Source organism: Micropterus salmoides, unplaced genomic scaffold (genome assembly GCF_014851395.1).
Source record: "Micropterus salmoides isolate LMB-PRFRI ecotype aquatic unplaced genomic scaffold, ASM1485139v1 Ms_hic_scaffold_10, whole genome shotgun sequence".
In the NCBI taxonomy this organism is placed as follows: domain Eukaryota; kingdom Metazoa; phylum Chordata; class Actinopteri; order Centrarchiformes; family Centrarchidae; genus Micropterus; species Micropterus salmoides.
The window spans coordinates 17,499,652-17,518,191 of record NW_024040041.1 but is presented as its reverse complement, the minus strand read 5'-3'; the positions used below and the strand labels follow the sequence as shown (position 1 = coordinate 17,518,191).

Below are 18,540 nucleotides of genomic sequence, written 5' to 3'. Positions count from 1 at the left end.
AAATATGACTGAATCTCATTAGTTCAGACAAAAAAAAAAAAAAAAAAAAAAAAACAGGATATCAATAAAGATAGATGGAAGGTAACTGTATAAGAAAATAGCATTTATTTGATGCAAACTCTGCTTGAGCAAACTGAACACATTTTAATGTCGGGTTCATCAGTCATGCTTAGCTCAGAAGAACAACACTGTACCATGGGAGGCTCATACACTCCCTGCATGGCCTCAAACAGGCAGGCACACACGCACAAGATCGGTCGGTCTTTAAAAAGGTGTCACATTTCAAAGTGGAGACGAGGAGTTTCAAAACTTGACTGCAGCCGACCCGGACATCAGAGAGGAGAAGTGAAAACAACGATGAAATGATGCTATTTTAGGTAGTCCAAGAAAGAAGGAATTTCACCGTTTGTCTGCAACAAAGAAAAGAGACCAGGCTACAACAGATGAAGGCAAAGATATGTTCAGTTTGCACCACGTAAAAGAAATATGCATCTGTTCAGGCTTTCAAAATGAAAACCTTACAAAAATGCATCTAGTTATTTTAAGTTGTGTGCACTAAAGGTTCAAAATTTCATTCTGAACGCAGTGCTTCATTTTAGTAAATCAAGCCACAAAAATTAAACACAATGGAACTAGTCTTCATGCACATTCATTCTTTGTTTCACACACATTTCTATGTAGGTTGTTCCATTTCTGTAAAAGGACAAACCGTACACACTTTGGCCTTTGTTTTAAATTCAAAACTCACACATGAAGCTCATAAAAACTCAACAGTAAACTGCTACAAAGTTTCAGTCGCGGCAAATGTATTACAGTTCATAGTTAGCGTCCAACTCCATCATACAATGACAGTCTGAATCTCCACCTCCTCTGGGGAGGTGATAACATATTCCTCTTGCTGCTCCACCATCTGTATTCCCTCTTCCACCGTTTCTTCTGTGGTAACCATAGTAACTGTTCCGTCTGCCGTCTCCACGGTGCCTGCCGTGGCCAGCAGCGTGCCGTCACTGATGGCGGAGGCCAGCGTCATGGCCACCTGCTCCGTCAGACTTTCGGGCGTAGCGATGGTGATGGTGTCACCACAGTCGGAGATGGACGCGCCCTCCTCGTTCATCGCCACATTGCGCACAATGATCTGGTGGCTGCCTGTGCCGCCGGTGCCATGCGACTGGCTGACAATCCGTTGCACCACTTTCATGATGTGGTTTCCCATCTGGCAGGTTTGATATAAAGAAAGGTTTAAATAGCGTTATTAGATAATGCAAATACAATTAACAGTATTAGACCTTTTGGTGCAACAATTAGAAACATTATAGAAACATATGCTTATCAACCCATCTCGCACTCTGTAACTGCTATAGATCACACAGATGTTCTTATTTTTGCATCTAATTATGTTCACTGACCTCGTTTTGGCTGTCTTGAATGAGTGTAACCTCTTCTTCCTGCACGTCCTCCTCTGTTTGAGTCTGGAAGATAGGAGAGAAGCAGAGCAAATAAAATAAATGACACAAGCTAGCAGCATTAATACAGCACATTTAATTATTTTCTTTACAGTGACCTGAAATAGAACTCATGGGTAAATAAAAGCCAGAAATAAACTCATGTGGTCTGAATCTAGTTACAATAAGTACTTTAAAATAAATGATCACGACAAACAGTCCTACTTTTTGAAGACATAGTTTGTGCATGCTGTTTAAGTAAAAGCTTAACTTGCTGTAAAAGTCACCTACATAAATCACGAGTTGTAAAGTCCTTCAAAAGTGATGCCAAGCTGCAATGAGTTACACTGTAACAGAATACAGTGTTTGAAGCTTCACAGGAACTGACTGAGCCTTTTTCACAATGAATAATAATTGTTTCCTGCAGCCATGGATCAGACTGACACACTGAGTTTAAAATAAAATCAAAACTAACTGCAGACTAAAAATTTGCAAGAAAAAGAAATGCCTCCAAGTTCAGTTGCTGCTCTACTGTCCTATAGCAGCTTCTGGAGATTCATCTACTCACGTTAATCCAAGGGTTTAATAGTAGTGTAGTCTTTTGTAGGCCTCTCCAGCATTAGTTGGACCACAAATGCTTAAAAATGTCTTCAATAAAAACAAAAAATGGCACAGTATTTTTTATTTAAATTGTGTTTCTGATATGAATATTTCATTCTAACTGGAATTTCTGCAAAATTCCTTTCCTCACAACTCCTGTTTTCTGCATATCAGCTTGTGATCTACTACTCCTGCCTTTAAAACTGTAAACTGTACTTTTTGAGGGAGGTATATAAGAACATAGGTGCCCGTCAGTCACTCCTATACAAAATAATGTAGAATACATGTCTGTCATTTCAGTCTGTAAACAAATAAATGTCAGTTGCAAACCCAAAAACTACTACTACTCAATCAAGTCTTCCTCTCTTTAATGGTCCTGAAATGTTCAAAACTAGAGGTCTTTCCACTTGGCAAGTATTGAGTGACTGATTCTAATCTGCAAACCTATCAATTCCCTACAGATGTGATCATTTGAGTGAAACTGTTTTGCACTGCAATCAGTGATGTAACAGCACACATTCAGCTATTGACTGCTAACTGAAAACACCTGCTGTGACATCACTGACCGAGATGGAGGTGCTTGTACAAGTAAACTTCTGATTTACACTTTAATGTACCTTGAGGCTGTGATGTGAGAGAGGAAACGCACTTTCTCCTAACCCTGCTTCCCTGTGGCTCACCTTGATGATGTACTCCTGTGTGTCTGCCACCACTGAGGAGAATTCCACCAGGACAGCGTGAGGATCGTCTGAGATGATGGCTGCTGTAGCGAGGCTGTCCACAGACACCTGCTCCTCTGTTAACGCACCCTGCTGCTCGCTGGAATCGTCCTTATGGCAGCCTCCTGGTGGGAATCACAGCTTGTGTTATCAGGTATGTCCGTGTCACTGCCACAAACCCTTGTTTTCTGTAAGTTTTGTTGTCTTGTCAATCACACTGACCTTTAGCACGCATATGCCGATTGAGAGTCCCGTGCTCAGCAAAGCCTCGCCTGCACTTTGGGCACTTGAAAGGCTTCTCTCCGGTGTGATGGCGGATGTGTCGCACCAGGGAACCTTTCTCCCTGAAGCCTCTCAAGCAGAACTGACATACGTAAGGTTTCTCATCACCATGGGTCCGCTGGTGCACCTGCAAGGCATTCTGAGCAAGACAAAGACAAATGTTAGAGATGGCACTGGAATGCCTTTTGATGTCTCTGAATGGTAATGTGAGGACAAACTATGCACGAAATAAAAGCTTAATGTTCAATACAACACAAGACAAATATCAACAAAATCACCTTGGTCTTGTACCCCTTGTTGCATCTGGCACAGTGGTAGGGTCTCTCATCCGAGTGGGCCCTCATGTGCTCACGTACATGCCCGATGGTTTTGTACAGCTTGCCACACTCACCACACTTATACCTCCTCTCACTGACATGGACTTCCATGTGTTTCTTCAGCAGGTAACCAGTCAGAAACTCCTTGTGGCATAGTGTGCACTTAAAGGGCTTGTAACCTGCATAAAGAGAATGGATTCAGAAAGAAAAATTTAATATTTATCAATGAGTCTCAACTGCTTTCTTGTAATTATTTTTTTGGGGGGGGGGGCTTATTTATTGGGCTATATAAATAAAACTGACTAGACTTTAAGAGGGTAGCATACAGTGTTAATGTGAGTTACTTTATATTTAGCTTTGGCAATATTGTTGCTATACATTCATGCCAATAAAGCTAATTTGAATTTGATAATGTGAGTCATTACTAGTTATGGATTTACCCAAATGGCCCTTGACATGGAAGCGGAAGTAATTCAGTCCCTTGAAGGAGCGATTACAGTGTGGACATGTGTACAGTCTTGAGGATGTCTGATGACCTCCGTCACTGACTTCCTGCAAAAGAAACAAAAGCAGACCTGCTGAGAATCATTTCAAATGTTTCTGGAAGCGATCCAATCACTGCCTCCCCTATCAGTTGTTATTAGTGGATTTCAAGCTTGATGTCACTGTTTTATTATGAAAATGAAATAAAAATGTAAAAGAACTTAGCGATTAACAGCCTTTTCTTTTGTTGCTGACCCTTAAACAACATCTACTGTTGTTATACAATTAATTTCATACATTTCATTAAATAAGTAAATAAAACAGTGAAAGTTGTGTTTGTGTGTTAATAAATTAAAAAAATATATAAACCATAAAAATTCCATAAATGTTAAAAATAAAAGTAAATAAATAAAAAAGTAAGCGTTCGTGTGTGCATGCTTGCGTATTAATAGCCAAAAAATTTAATAATTAAAAAAAAAAAAAATCTGTATCAAATGTGAAATTTAAAACAAAACAATTACTAAAATATCAAACAAAAATTAGTACAATTATTTATCAGTCTGAGTTTCCACTGGTTGTCCTCACTTCATGGCATGAGGAGATATATTTTGCAGCAATTATTTGACATTTGGGCATTTCTCCCAGTAAATAGGGGAGTTTCTAAGTGTCTGATATAAATGTGAATTTGGGGTATATTTGGGAAATGTTTGCAATGTTTTTTGTCTTAGATTTTTATATTTAGGGCATGAGGTTAGAAAGTGCAGCTCTGTCTCTACCTGTTCTCTATCACATTGGGAGCAGAGTCTCTCCTCTTGTGGTAGCCAGCTCTGTCTGTGGCGACCCTTTTCTATGACCAGGCTGTGTTCACTTAGTCTGTGTGTTGTCAACATTTTTCTTTAGTTTAGGACATTTTATTGTGCTCAGGTAATTTACCAGTGTGAATTCTCTTTTTAGGGTCAGATAACATTGTAATTTACTTTGTGTTTGGGTTGCTTCTTCCAGTATTCAGTATATTTTTATTTCTGCTTGTTTATAATTTGGTTTGGTCTGCTTGAGTTGGTGTTGCTTTCCTGAGGCTGTTGGGGACATGTTACTGCAGAGAGCCTCAGGATGATGTTGACTGCAACTGGCAGCAAAGTGTATAAATATTGGCAGAAGCACAGTGTGCTCTGTTCTCTGCAGCTCAGGTGCATCTCGAGCAAGAACACAGCACGGCAATGACTTGGCTGAATTGAGGACTGAGCTAAACACACATCATGCTGTGATACAGTCAATCATACACACACTGCAAACACTAACAGGAGTTACTGTTAATCTCCAAAAGAAGAATCCGTAATCAGGAGTCAAATCACAGATCTAGTACTTTTGGAGTAATGGAAAGCTAATATTTAACAAACTGATAAGGAAAACAGACTACAAAAAATAAAAAATGTTAAGGAACCAATGTTGACCCTGTTTTAAAACAATACAATCCCAGTGAATCTCATCCTTACCTCTGCCTCCATCTCCACAAACTCTTCTTTAACCTGGATCTCGGTAACACCCTCATCAGTATCCGGACAGTCAGAAACCACTTTATCCATCTCCTCGGTTGCCTGTGAGGTCTCCTCAACCACGGCTTCCTCTGTCTCCAGTGCAATGCCAGAGTTGATGATGGCCTGGCAGATGAGATTGTCGCCTGCTGCAGCAGCAGCAGCCAGGGCTTCGGCCTGAGACTGCTCTACCACGACCTGGCCAGAGGAACACCAGGTCAACAGAGTAGGTCGGATAAGAGTAACAGGCAAAACCATCTCATACTAAATCCCTATGCCATACCTTTTTTTTAACCATTGTACCAAAAGGTATTTAAAGGATGTGTTTTGTGTGTACAATGATTGGTAACTGCCTGTAGAGGAATTTGAGCACCCTTTCTCCACTCACCTGTTGCTCCTGCGTTGTTCCATCCACCTCCATTGTGAAGTGGACCTGATGGAGGACCTCTTGGGAACCAGCCTCTACCACACTGACGACAGCAGTCTGAGCCTCTACCATCTCCTGTCCCTCTGACTGTTGCTCCACAACCACAACCTCCTGCTGGCCAGCCACTGCAGCGTGATCATCTTCGACTCCTGAACAATTTACACAGACCCGTAAGTGACTCAGTGAATGGCCACTTCCTTAGCTATTCTAAATCTATTTGTTAAATCCAGTCCTTCATAGTCAACTTTTAAAAGTTCTCAAGTATTCCATCATTATCTACAGCTCATTTGCTACCGTCAAGCTGCCCTCTTCAGCCCAGAGAGACTTGGCACAAGGTAACAGCTGCTGCAGTATAAATCTGACCTTTTTGTACTCCATCTTTGCTGACCAAGATCTCTTTGTACTGAACAAAGCGGATCTTTTCTGTGCACGGCGTGAGGGCCTTAAGGTGTCTTGTTAAGGCACCAGACTCTCTGAAGGACTGGCCACAAAGGTTACAGCGATACGGCCGCTCATCTGCAAGAAAACAGGAAGAAAGTTCTGTTATCCTTAGGTCAAAATAATCAGAGGACATCAATTCAAGACAGAAACAGTTCCCGTTTACTCTCTGTACCAGTGTGACGACGATTGTGACGAATCAAGGAGCCTTTTGTGCGGAAGGAAGTCCCGCATAAGTCACATGAGAAGTTCTTCTGGTCACTGTGAGTTTTCATGTGAGTTCTCAAGATGTTAGTCTGTTGGGTGAAAACAGAACTATTAGAGAGAAAACATTGGCAACTTAAAGTGTAATAAATACCCTGCCTGGTATGAAACAAATTTTTTATTTATTTATATGTATTTATTTATTTTTTTTTTCCTGATTTAAAAAATAGCACATGAAAATTAAATGTATGATTCACCGTTTTAAATGTCTTTTCACAAAGTTGGCAAATGTAGCGTCCCTCTTGGTTGACTTTGTAAGCATGCTTGTCACTGTCAGCATTGTCAGATATGGATCCTTCAGTCCCATCTGAATGGTCAGTGACTTTAAGTGAAACGATTTTCTTCCTGCGACCTCGACCCAGTAGACTGCTGTTTTCATCTATGTGAAAAAAAAAAACAACAACAGACAAAATAACCCTTAAATATCCCTGCAGAGCTAAAGTCTAATTCACAAGTTGAAACTATGTCGACTAGAGCTGAAATTTGCAGCATTCGGTGATGGCAGCTTCTGAAAGTATGGATTTTATACATTTCTCACATATACATAAACTGAATATCTTTTGGAAGCTATAATGTACCTTTTAACTTTTTTCTGACATTTCATGAACTAAAAATAATCAGTAATAGAAAATAATCGGCTGATTAATTGATGACGAATAGTTAATTGCTGTTCTAATGCTGACTCACCATTAGAGGTCTTTACTGGTTCATCTGAGGATGCACCTTCAGCTGTTTTCACCTCTGACGAAAAACTTCCATTGGTTTCAGTAACCTGGCACAAAAAAAAAAATGCAGATATCACATTTGTTCTGCTGTTTCTAGTGGTTGCTGGATATGAACACCACATAACACAGTTCGTACCTTTTGACTGGCATCCTGGCTGGTTGCCTCCACGCGTTTGCAGTTCTGGTGCAGCTTGTGCTGGATGAAAGCCTCAAGCGTGGAAAACTCGGTCTGACAGCGTCCGCACTTGTGCACATCTTCATCTGACAGTACAGGAGCAACATTTCACTATGAGACAACTTTTTCTAGCGTGTTTGTGCTGCCAGTTAGCACCTAGCTGATGTAACTTAAAGGTGTCTAAATACGAACTGGCTGGACTTCCAGTCTGGATAAAGCTGCAGCGAAGAAGCGAACTCGCTAATGTTGTTGCTAATGGCAGCTAGCTGCTAGCAACATTTCATGATGGAGGAAGTTAGGCCCAAACACACTGTCTGATAAACATTTCAGTCTTGTTTGAGCGACGAAGAGAACTCACCTTCATCTCCTAATGTAGTCTGAATGGTGATCGTCTCGTTGCCGTTCTTCGTTTGCCCACTCTCTGTTTCTGCCGTATGATTATTTTCTACATTCATGTCGTTCGACTTCTCCGTCTCTGTCGCAACGCCGCTACAAGGAGGGAAAACATGGCGGATTTACGACCTCGTAGTCATAACAACAAAAGGGCGCCTGCGTGTGTCTTTCCATCGACAGAGAGGAAAAAATCAGAGTCATGGAAATAGGAGACTCTTTACATGGTTTTAATCTAATTTTGGTCATAAATCATCCATAAATATCCATAAATCCATATTTCAAATTATTCAAAAATGTGTCTGAAATACAATTAAAGATCTATATATAATTGATATAGATGGCTTCCCTTTATCTACTTATAAATGTGATGAATATATTTGGGGCAGCACTTTATCAAGGGCCCCTGAGAGCTACAGTGCACCTGGAGAACGATGTGCTACACCCTTTTTAAATTCAAATCAGAATATGCAGATAAATTACAAACCAAAAATAAACAGGAGTCCTGGCAATTAATGTGGAGATCACAGCCTCTTCTGGTCTGACAAAATGTTGTTTTAGGATCCAGTGATAATGGTAAATTCAACTATAATTTCTGTAAATCAAGAGTCTTCATTATAATATAACTGATAGTAGGTCGCCTGTTGCTTTACTGTACCAGTTAAGGAGATGGATTAATAATACCATGTCCCTGTGAGAAATGCTTTACAGTGTTTACAGTCTTTTCAGTGGCATCAGTAGAGAAAAGCAGCACCATTGTGATGACAGTGACATAGCTTGGAGGGGGCTCGGGGGTCCATATGGTGCATTTTTCTCCAAAAAGGCCCCTAAAAGTAATGACTATATGACTATAACAGGTGATTTAGCAACACACTAGGCAGCAACTGTGCATATTCAACAGTTCAAAAATCTATTTCTTGTTGACACTAATTTGTCTTGCAAGGTCACTTGCATCTACAAAGGAGAAGCTGTTCTGTTCAAAGTGTACAATGAACTTCTTATTATATAGTCCCTTTTTGCAGCAATTAAAAATGACAATAAAGACTTTGAAAAGAATAACTAAAACATGTAAAAGAGTGAAACAGTTTACAGGGAGAAGCTTAAACAAAAGTAAAACTACAGGCCCACTTTGGAAAAAGCAATGCTTGTGTGAAGGGGTGCAGCAACATGAAGCTGTGAATATGTTTTTTAAATTAATTTTGTAGAGAAAATCACCTATAATTCATATTTATTTGTTTCTTGGCCTTGATGTTTCCCAGTACGTCACACTTAACTTAGGTGAACATCACTCATCAACATTTTAGTAGATTCATTTTTGTAGGTTACCCTTATTATAGGCTTACAGGACGTGTGAAACTTATGCGATACAAAAAAACATACTGTAAGAGATGACAGATAAGCGGCAGCATCTGTTTGGTAGTGAGGTTTATCTCTGCTGGAGTAGTTGATCAACGATCGCTATTCACGACACAAAAGTAAACAACCAACACTTTACGGCAGGAAATATGGCTTCTCACTTCAGCGGTGTGCTGCAGTTGACAGACCTCGATGATTTTATCACCCCCTCTCAGGTAGTGAAACTACTGTAACACGTTATAACATCACATTTATTTTAAAAGGACATAATTTAGTTAACGGCAATGATTCCCATCACATAGAAAAGCAGCTAATAGAGAAAACGTACTGAAGTAACGTTAGCTAGCATGCTCACTAACTGTTAGCATGCTCATATCAGTGCTCAAAAGTAACCACAACCTCGACTCCTTCTGGACAAAAGCTTATCATAATGCAATGTTACTGAATCGGTTTAACCGTTACTGATCACTAAACCCGCTAACGTGAAAAAACATCGAATGTGTGCTCAGAAGTTAACTCACTGCTAATGTTAGCAATGATGTTAAACTAACTTGCGATGAAATAGTAGATGAATGCAATGTAAGTTAATGACTTATTTTTTAGTGGATACAGAATAGACAGCACGATAATGTTGCTTGAGTTATTGCCCATAGTGTCAAGTTGAATGGCCATGATAACTATAGACCAGCTACAGGTATTTTACCAGTTAATATTAGATTTATCACCTGCCATTCTCGTTTCTTTGTTGTTATAACAGTTAACTCAGTTCTGTCAGTGCATTTGAATGTTTCATACATTGCCGGGTTTATCATGTTCATAAAGTTAATTTAAAAAACGGAACTGTACTTTGGTTTACATATGTAGTTTCTGTTTTTGCAGGAATGTGTCAAACCTGTCAAAGTAGAGAAGAAACAAGGTAAATCTGTGGCCATAATTCAAATAGAAGATGATGGCAGTTATGTGCAAGTCAACCAGGTTGGTATCAAGGCTTCACCTAAACCTGTGTGTGAGTTATTCAAATTGAAGTATTGAACTACCATTTACTTTGAGTTTGCCTTGTGTTTGTAGGATGGTGGGAAGCAGAAGCTGGAGAAAGCAAAGATCACACTGAATGACTGTTTGGCCTGCAGTGGCTGTATCACCTCTGCTGAGAGTGTCCTCATCACGCAGCAGAGCCACGAGGAGCTGTTTAAAGTGCTGCGCAACAACAAGGTAGAGATGGATATGTGTGTTTGAATGCTTAAATAGCATTTGACTGGTCATGATTGCTTCTGCAGCCTTTTCAATGCGATAGTAATCATTTCGGGTGTCACTATACGTCATTTGGACTTTCTTGATAGGCCAGTGCGACAGAGCAGAAGGTGGTGGTGGTGTCGGTGTCACCGCAGTCCAGAGCCTCCCTCGCAGCACACTATGACCTCAGCAGTAGTGAGGCAGGCAGAAGGCTTACTTCTTTCCTCAAAGGCCTTGGTGAGTTCAAATATTGCTTTTTCTGATCTATGTAAGTCATACAACTCAAAGTTGAACAGGAAATGAAAATGAGAGGTTGATTTACAGTCACTTCTGAAGATTATTGTCGTTATTGCAGGGGTTCATCATGTGTTTGATACAAGCTTCAGTCGGACCTTCAGCCTGCTGGAGAGCCAGAGAGAATTTGTGGAGCGTTTCCAGAGAAAGGAGCAGGACAGCAAGGGTCTTCCCATGCTGACATCAGCCTGTCCAGGTATTCCACTAAAAACCCTGTATCATAATGTTGGAGCATCCTTCATTTCCTGTCAGCTCACTATTGTCCAGTGTCTAATAAAAGCTAAAGTGCCCACCCCTCCCAAAAGTTTTACAATGTTGATTTTATTGACCATTTATTATACTAATTAATTATCATTTTATATTTAATTAATTAATTAATTAATTAATTTCATGTCTCTTTGTGCATGCGTGCGTATGTATGTGTGTGTTTTCTTCAGGTTGGATTTGCTATGCAGAGAAGACCCATGGAGAGTTTATTCTTCCATACATTAGTACCACTCGCTCCCCCCAGCAGATGATGGGTTCTTTGGTTAAAGGCTATTTTGCTGAACAACAGGTACCGATATCAGATATTGCAGTGTAGTCGAGTTTATTATTTCTTCCTAGAGTTCACATCTGAGAGTTATTGTTCCTGTAATCTACATTTAGTAGCTGCTTTGTGGCTTTTCTTCTTCTAAAATGGCAAAAGTACTTTTTCAAATAGAGAATGCTTGGTTTGTGTATGAATTAAAAATATTTAGCACCAAAGCAAAAGGGGAGCGTTGACTCCTGGGGTATCCTGTGCTGGAAGTTGACAGTTAACTATGTGTATACATTTATGGTTATCAAAACAGAGAGAATAATGAGTTGCCACTGAACTGTGTATTGTGTGTGTTGTTAGGGGATAAGTCCACAACAGATCTACCATGTGGCAGTAATGCCTTGCTTTGACAAGAAACTTGAGGCCTCGAGGTCAGACTTCTACCTGAACAATGCTGAGACTCGAGAGGTGGACTGTGTCATCACCTCCGGTACAGAAACTGCTCATATGATCTTTGCGTGTATGAATGTGAAGTACCTCCTCTCTTATACTTTTCACTGTTTCACGCAGGAGAGGTTCAGAAAATGTTGGAGGAGAAAAATGTGTCTCTAAATGATGTGGAACCTGCACCCCTTGATACAATGTAAGTTCTGTGGTGTTTTCCCCTTGTTAGCCCCCCCCCCTTTAAAATAAGCCATAGCATAAATTTCCAGAAGAAGAGAAGAACTCACACTCTGCAAATTATTTTTGACCCAGGTTCAGCAGTGTGAGTGGGGATGAGTTCCTGAGCCATGCTGGGAGCGGGTCAGGGGGTTACCTCCATCATGTCTTCACATATGCTGCCAAGAAGTTGTTTGGGGAGGAGGTGAAGGAGCTCACCTACAAGACCCTTAGGTGAGTCTGTCTCAACAGCTTTAAGATGGCTGGTTTATGGTCATTTGTGGTTTAATGATCTCAGAGCAGCTTTCTTTGTAGATCATTCTTTATTATAAGATCACCCGAGCAAGATCCCAGCTCATTGGTGTTGCTTTAGAGAGTTTACATGTGTAGGGACCAACTTTTGTATACAAATGATGAATTGCACCAGCTTACTTGTTTTGTACCTCATGTGTAAACTGTTAAGAATTTCTGCCTGAACCAGTTTTCCCACCTCAACCCCTCTGCGACAGGAATAAAGACTTCAAGGAAGTGACTTTAGAGAAAGATGGAGTAGTCCTGTTGTGCTTTGCTTCTACATATGGCTTTCGCAACATCCAGAACCTGGTTCAGAAACTCAAGAGGGGGAAGTCGCCTTACCACTTTGTGGAAGTTATGGCCTGTCCATCAGGTAAAGTGAAATATGCGGATGTCCTTCATGTGTGCTGTTACAGCATATGTTTGCCACACTTAGGGTGACCAGAAGAGAATGGGTAAAATTCGGGACTGTTCATGAAGTCACCTGTCTGTCATTAAGAAAAACACAACAACTGTGGAAATGTAACAGGGGGTAAATCATGATCTTTTACCTAATTTTTATTTTATTTTATTCTGTTCATCAGTGCACTGTCTGCGCAACGCGCATGTTGGATGTTGGGTTTCTATAAATAATATCACAGAGTACAGTATAGACCGGCTCTTTTATGAGCACTATGAAATAACTGTTGTTGTGAATTGGTGCTATAAAAAATAAAATTGAATTGAATTAAAGATCTCTCCGCCGTGGCTGCCTGAAGCTACACTTTCCCTGTCCTCGTGACTGTAACTTCCACTAACCACAAGAAAACAAAAAGGGGAAAGAGCATGAGTGTTAATTTGTGGCTATAACAACATAACGATCAGTATTTAATGATTAATTAGGCTATAATCAAAACCCATGTTTAGTCTAATTTTCGGAACAAACCGGACAGGAGTCGGGACAACAGCTCTTAAATCAGGACTGTCCCAAATTTTTCGGGATGTCTGGTCACTCTAGGCACACTAGAGATGGAGGCAGTTAATACTATGAGACATAAGCTTGTTGTTATGATAACTTATCATAAATGACACACTTGTTACATATATGTACATATGGAAGCTATAAAGTTATAACTGACAAGCTTAACTTGCATGCTAGTCACACTAGCACTGCTTGACCAATTGAATGTTTGGAAAGTGATAACCCAGCATGTCCCCCCTCACCTCTTGTTAATCTTCAGGCTGTCTAAATGGTGGTGGACAGGTGAAGCCCTTAACTGGTCAGAACCAAAAGGAGCTCCTCCAGAAGGTTGAGGAGCTCTACAAGGCAGAGCGCCCCCTAACGCCAGAAGATGACACCTGCGTGGCCGAGCTATACCAGTCCTGGCTACACAGTGTAGGGGAGGAGAGAGCCAAAGAGCTGCTGCACACACAGTACCACACTGTGGAGAAGATGACCACCGGACTCACTATGAAGTGGTGAAGAACGCATTTACTGCAATCCATGGTCAGCAGACACTGACTACAGAACCGTCCAAATATATGTGACTATTTCTGTCTCTCTTCAGAGTGAAGAGAAGGGTAATGGGCAAAGTTGAATATAATCAGGTTTGATGAGTGCCAACAGCCTTTTTAAACCACTTTCCTCCTGGTCAAAAGCTTTATGCCTTGCAAGGTGGCAGACCAAGGCATAGGTTATAGACACAATGCTGAAGCCAAACCAAATTATGTATATGGTCTGATAATTTGCCCTTATACTGCTGATTGGCTTTTCAAATGTATAAATAATTAATTTGTGTGGCACCGGTTACACTTTGAAAATGTGAGCTGAAATAACAAAGCAATATATAATCATTCATTGTTTATTTAACTATATGCTATTATATATAAAATTAAAGATATTAATTAATTGTAGCCATTTGTTTTGACTCCTTTTTAAAAGATGGTAAGAATATATCCAACATATTTATTCAGACAGATGTTTTATTGAATAATCTTGACTCTTGAGGTACAGTTACTGCATAAGCTCGCAAACCGTGAGGAGAAGCAGCTATTTAGATTCATAGCGATGTCCACTGCATGTTTGTTCTACTATGCGCTGGCAGTCACAAGGTCACCTGACAGAAAATAAAATGAAAGAACTGTTGTAATGCAAATAAGCCATATAAAAATTAAGCTTATTTTTCTCCCAAAACCAGTTATTTAAAGCAATAAATACACAAAACACATGTACATTAGTATTAGCAGATGTTACTTGGTACAGTTCCTAACAGACTGGGAGACCAACCCTTAATTAATTAGGTTGTAGGAATATTTAATAAAAGCAGCTTTATACTGGCCTTTTTGTGCAGACATTATTTTATAATTACAAAAACAACACGCGTCCATGGCAGTCAACCAGGCCCCCGAGCAGTGTGAATTGGTTAAATGTAGGGTTAAAGCAACAAACATCACACTGTACAGTCTTGTGTCTTGCTGCATTCAGCTGTTCAAACTGGGTCTGAGAAGCCCCCATTCCAAAGCCAACATGGCATGAGGAGGAAGTCTCTCCTTGGGCTTCTTAAATTTGTCCTTCTCCTTCCGCAGGACCCTCAGCACCTCTATGGGGTCCGTCTTCCCTGTGAACTTTTGTACTCCTTTCTCCCTACAGTAAAGGAAGAGGATTAGAAAGAAAGATTAACGACTGAGACAATTTAGTTTTTTCTGATTTTAGAAAACCACTGATTAATCTTGAAACACAGGCTCACCAAATTTGCCAGTTTTACCAACATTTCAAGTAGACTAAAAATATAAATTAGTATTTCTATAGCACTGCTACACAGTGATTCATCATTAAAAGAGTGGCTGAGGGAGTCGCTGCAAGAAACAACAAAACAAGCATAATTTCCCTGAATCCCATTTTTAAAATTGGTGGTCAAACTCTACAGCCATTACTGAAATGGCTGGAGACATTTTTTCACCTGACCCAGCCTGTCATGTTTCATACATACTGTGTAGAAATATCTAAACTCACGAGAGGCGAAGAAAAGGGTTGTAGTCAAACTCTTCCATTAGGGTAGATGGCACTGTGGGTTTGTCATCATCATCTCTTGCCTGCAGAAACAAAGATTTGTGAGGCAACTCTGCAAAATAACTATTAATATCTCTCATCTGTATTTAAAGGATTATACTTGCAATGTTCTATATTTTTGTTTTTGTCAGCAAAAACAACAATTAATTTATCTGAATAATTTAACTGTGCAGCCAAAGCCTGAAACATCACTTTCACTATGTCATTGACCTCCATTTTTGTATAAAAACTATTAAAAACACATCATTAAGCCAATTTCATTACCTTCAACATGAACACTGAAGTTTATTTTTGCTTCAATCCCACAAGCACTGTCTGGAAATACTCACTGGAACAGAAAAGTTGTACTCATCCACAGCTGAAAATAGTCCCCAGCAAATGCTCCATTTACTCCTTTTTGAGTGATGTTTGCTAAAAACTACAGTGCCCAGCGGTTTTAGGAAATTATTTAAATTAGTTATTTAAAAAACTGACACTATACATTTGTCAGCAGGTTTTAAAGATTTATGTCTTTCATGAGCTGAAACAGGAAGGTACAGCATTATGAGACAGACTAATACACCGTTAAAGTTTTTGTCTTTTGTTGACAAAAGCAGAGAACATCGCAAGCTTTATTCTTTCAGCAGTTGTCCTTGTATTGCTCACCCTGGCCCAGCTCAGCATCTCTTTAACCTTTTCGTTCTCTGGCTCCACCAGCATGGCAAACTTCAGGTTCTTAATGGTATACTCATGTCCACAGAACACCTTCTACAGATGAACAGAGCAAAGATTTAAAGCTAGGATTTCTGGTTAACTCACACCTAGCAGTAGAGTTACTGGGCTTTGTGCCATTTTTGAGAGGTTCTGTACTAAGAAGGGAGAAAAGAGGGCCAGGCTGCACTCAATCCCCTCATTGTATGAGTGTTTACTCATCACTGTGACTCAGTCTTACACCAGCTCTTATCTGAGGTCATGTCAGCTGCTGTTAACCCTGTGCGGGCTGCACAAAGCCACAACAAATATCTCTTATTTCCACTAACCGTGTCTTGAGGTAGGGAGCCGAGCACCTGAGTGAGATTGTGGTACATCTGTTCTGCTGTACCCTCAAGAAACCGCCCACATCCACCAATAAACAACGTATCCCCTGACAACCAGAAAGGACAGGCAAAGGGCAGTGGTCAGTCCCGGTCATCCCATACAACAAGAACAATGGACAATGTCCTGGACAACAAAGATTCATATCTCTAGCCACTCAAAAATAAGTTATTACATTAATGCAATTTATGATTGATTTTGCCTACATACAGTGGGTGTACTGTACAGGTATAAGCTTTAAGTAGAACTTATTCTCAGATTTCAACTGGTTCGCCAGCTCTTTACGTTTACAGACAAAGACCTGTGAACACAGCAGGGGCGTCAGTGCACTCATCCTCCCAAACAAAGTAGCACATGTGACCAGAGGTATGGCAGGGAGTAAACAGACACCTCACATTGATGGAGTTAAACTGCAAAATGGAGAAAACACAATGTAAGAAGACAATATGGCAGAGACGCAACAGGAAAAGCTGCATTTTGAAATCATAACTGGAGCACTGTCAAGGTGGAGACATTTTAATCCTGTTACTGTGTGGGCACCTTGAGCTCCTGGGCGTTGGTGACTTTATCCGTCAGACCCCCGATCCGATCATCTCCCCCGAACACCCTCAGCCCAGGAACCTCCTTCAGCAGAGCCTCATTGCCTCGAGCATGGTCCCTGATTAGTGAGAACAGGTTTGTTAATCATTACTTTAGCAATTATTTGTTCTGGTATTACTGATTTACTTTAAGTCATGGCCACCCCCTCTTGTGCCAAACAGTCTCACCAGTGATGGTGTGTGGTGAGAACAGCTGTCAGAGACAAGCCCTCTCGCTTCACTATTTCTAGCAGCTGTTTAAAAAAACAGATTTCCACCTGTTAGCAGCACTTCACATATGTATGCATCTCATTAGGGCTAGTTATCTTTCAAGCAACAAGTGGTAAACATTCTTTGGTTCCAGCTTCTAAATTATGGGGAGATTTCTTTGTCTATGTGATAGTAAACACAATATATTTGGACTGTTTTTGGACTGTGGGTCGCACAAAACCATGCAATTAGGTGACATCACTTTGGCCTTTAGTAAATTGTGAAGGATATTTTCACAATTTTCTGAAATTTTATAGACCAATTAATCAAGATAATAATCAGCAGTGTAATAAATGGTAATTTGTTTTTTGGTTTCTTCATTGTTCAAATATATATATTTTTTTATATCAGTGAGATGCCAATCCTTTCTGATAAATGTATTATGTTTTATTATTTTGTTACTTGTCCAAACACAGACCAAAAAAAACAAAACAAACCCAATATATACCAAACAGAAGTCTCTGTCTCTCACCCGGTGTGGTACAGCAGGGTCCACAGCTACGGCCTGCTTACTCCGCTCCTCAATCACCAGGTACATGTAGTTGTCCTCCAGGATGGAGATCACCTTAACCTTCATGGCACCCTCAAACGCATGCGCACCACAGTGCGTGACACTTAAGGAAGACTTAATTAGTAAACATTACTTATATCGACATCTGCACCAGTTTTTAATTTATCACTAATTCTGTTAATGCTAATAAAAACATTCAACTGTACACTTCTGTTAGCAGGTGTCATGAAGCTCAGCCTGAACATTAAAGACAAATCAAACAATCTACACACGTCCAGAAAAACATGGTTACCTCAGATTAAATGATTGCGATTAGGCTGTTTTATCCTTGTGCGGCTGTGATGCCCCGAAAATCATTATTGTACATTTCTGCATTCGGACCGGGAAGTTATCGCGACATCATCGAGCCAGGGCTATCAAATCCAAGACATTTTAATCGAGCCGGAAACACTCAACAGTGTCAGTTTGTGATGTTCTAAATAAATAACATATTGTGTCTTCCCTTATTTATCGCATTGTTATTTTACTATGTTCTTAATGAATGTAAATTATCTGTTCTGTATGAACGTGTCACGTTTAAATTCGAGTTAGTATTCAGTATTTTGTGCCCAATATTAGACTTGAAACACATGCTCACCAAAACCTGCTTGAAAATAAAGAATTTAGTTGTTTTTTTTATCTTTGATTTTAAAAATTGTGATGAATGACTCAAATCTGGATGTAAAATACTTAGAAGGAATATAACACTCTCATTATGTATTACTAGTAGTGATTTACTCAAATATTAGTTAAGTATTTTACTTGAATATATTTTCTACTATATTTCTACTTCACTACATATCGAGAGAAAAAGTACTTTGTCAGCCAGATTAAGTGAAGACATCTGTGTTGTTGTGCAGGGAATGAC

The 18,540-nt window shown here is 39.9% G+C and overlaps 3 protein-coding genes across 4 annotated transcripts; 1 reads left to right on the top strand and 2 right to left on the bottom strand.

Moving 5' to 3' along the window:
- Positions 1-86: 86 nt before the first annotated feature.
- e4f1 (E4F transcription factor 1) lies at positions 87-7,918 on the bottom strand. The gene is made up of 15 exons (XM_038699674.1): positions 7,763-7,918; positions 7,366-7,490; positions 7,192-7,276; positions 6,702-6,883; positions 6,416-6,536; positions 6,166-6,318; positions 5,764-5,951; positions 5,337-5,573; positions 3,801-3,912; positions 3,322-3,539; positions 2,984-3,182; positions 2,723-2,886; positions 1,407-1,469; positions 866-1,213; positions 87-410 (listed from the first exon to the last, which is right to left on the bottom strand). Exons 1-15 carry the CDS (start codon positions 7,857-7,859, stop codon positions 369-371), a joined length of 2,334 nt encoding a protein of 777 aa, XP_038555602.1. The 5' UTR covers positions 7,860-7,918; the 3' UTR covers positions 87-368.
- A 1,328-nt stretch (positions 7,919-9,246) lies between these two features.
- narfl (nuclear prelamin A recognition factor-like) lies at positions 9,247-14,044 on the top strand. The gene is made up of 11 exons (XM_038699775.1): positions 9,247-9,365; positions 10,030-10,125; positions 10,219-10,362; positions 10,491-10,620; positions 10,739-10,873; positions 11,115-11,233; positions 11,558-11,687; positions 11,768-11,840; positions 11,954-12,091; positions 12,367-12,524; positions 13,372-14,044. The coding sequence occupies exons 1-11, from the start codon at positions 9,300-9,302 to the stop codon at positions 13,611-13,613; spliced, it is 1,431 nt and encodes a 476-aa protein (XP_038555703.1). The 5' UTR covers positions 9,247-9,299; the 3' UTR covers positions 13,614-14,044.
- A 51-nt stretch (positions 14,045-14,095) lies between these two features.
- LOC119889038 (hydroxyacylglutathione hydrolase-like protein) lies at positions 14,096-18,079 on the bottom strand. Of its 2 annotated transcripts, XM_038699889.1 has the most exons (9): positions 17,926-18,079; positions 17,595-17,736; positions 17,042-17,106; positions 16,815-16,932; positions 16,576-16,684; positions 16,220-16,323; positions 15,846-15,947; positions 15,144-15,223; positions 14,096-14,774 (listed from the first exon to the last, which is right to left on the bottom strand). In XM_038699889.1, the coding sequence occupies exons 2-9, from the start codon at positions 17,697-17,699 to the stop codon at positions 14,612-14,614; spliced, it is 846 nt and encodes a 281-aa protein (XP_038555817.1). In that variant the 5' UTR covers positions 17,700-17,736; positions 17,926-18,079; the 3' UTR covers positions 14,096-14,611. The 2 variants fall into 2 exon arrangements, with proteins under 2 accessions (XP_038555817.1, XP_038555821.1); XM_038699893.1 differs by lacking the exon at positions 15,846-15,947.
- Between the last annotated feature and the right edge of the window lie 461 nt (positions 18,080-18,540).

Excerpts from the sequence above, each read along its gene's own strand:
- e4f1 (XM_038699674.1), bottom strand. The coding sequence starts at position 7,859 with ATGAATGTAGAAAATAATCATACGGCAGAAACAGAGAGTGGGCAAACG. Across the intron at positions 7,277-7,365 it reads GCCAGGATGCCAGTCAAAAG|GTTACTGAAACCAATGGAAG; the intron begins GTACGAACTGTG and ends TTTTTGTGCCAG. Across the intron at positions 2,887-2,983 it reads TCGGCATATGCGTGCTAAAG|GAGGCTGCCATAAGGACGAT; the intron begins GTCAGTGTGATT and ends GATTCCCACCAG.
- narfl (XM_038699775.1), top strand. The coding sequence starts at position 9,300 with ATGGCTTCTCACTTCAGCGGTGTGCTGCAGTTGACAGACCTCGATGAT. Across the intron at positions 11,688-11,767 it reads GGACTGTGTCATCACCTCCG|GAGAGGTTCAGAAAATGTTG; the intron begins GTACAGAAACTG and ends TGTTTCACGCAG. Across the intron at positions 12,092-12,366 it reads CTCACCTACAAGACCCTTAG|GAATAAAGACTTCAAGGAAG; the intron begins GTGAGTCTGTCT and ends CCTCTGCGACAG.
- LOC119889038 (XM_038699889.1), bottom strand. The coding sequence starts at position 17,699 with ATGAAGGTTAAGGTGATCTCCATCCTGGAGGACAACTACATGTACCTG. Across the intron at positions 16,324-16,575 it reads CGCCCCTGCTGTGTTCACAG|GGGATACGTTGTTTATTGGT; the intron begins GTCTTTGTCTGT and ends TCTGGTTGTCAG. Across the intron at positions 14,775-15,143 it reads AACCCTTTTCTTCGCCTCTC|GGAGAAAGGAGTACAAAAGT; the intron begins GTGAGTTTAGAT and ends CCTTTACTGTAG.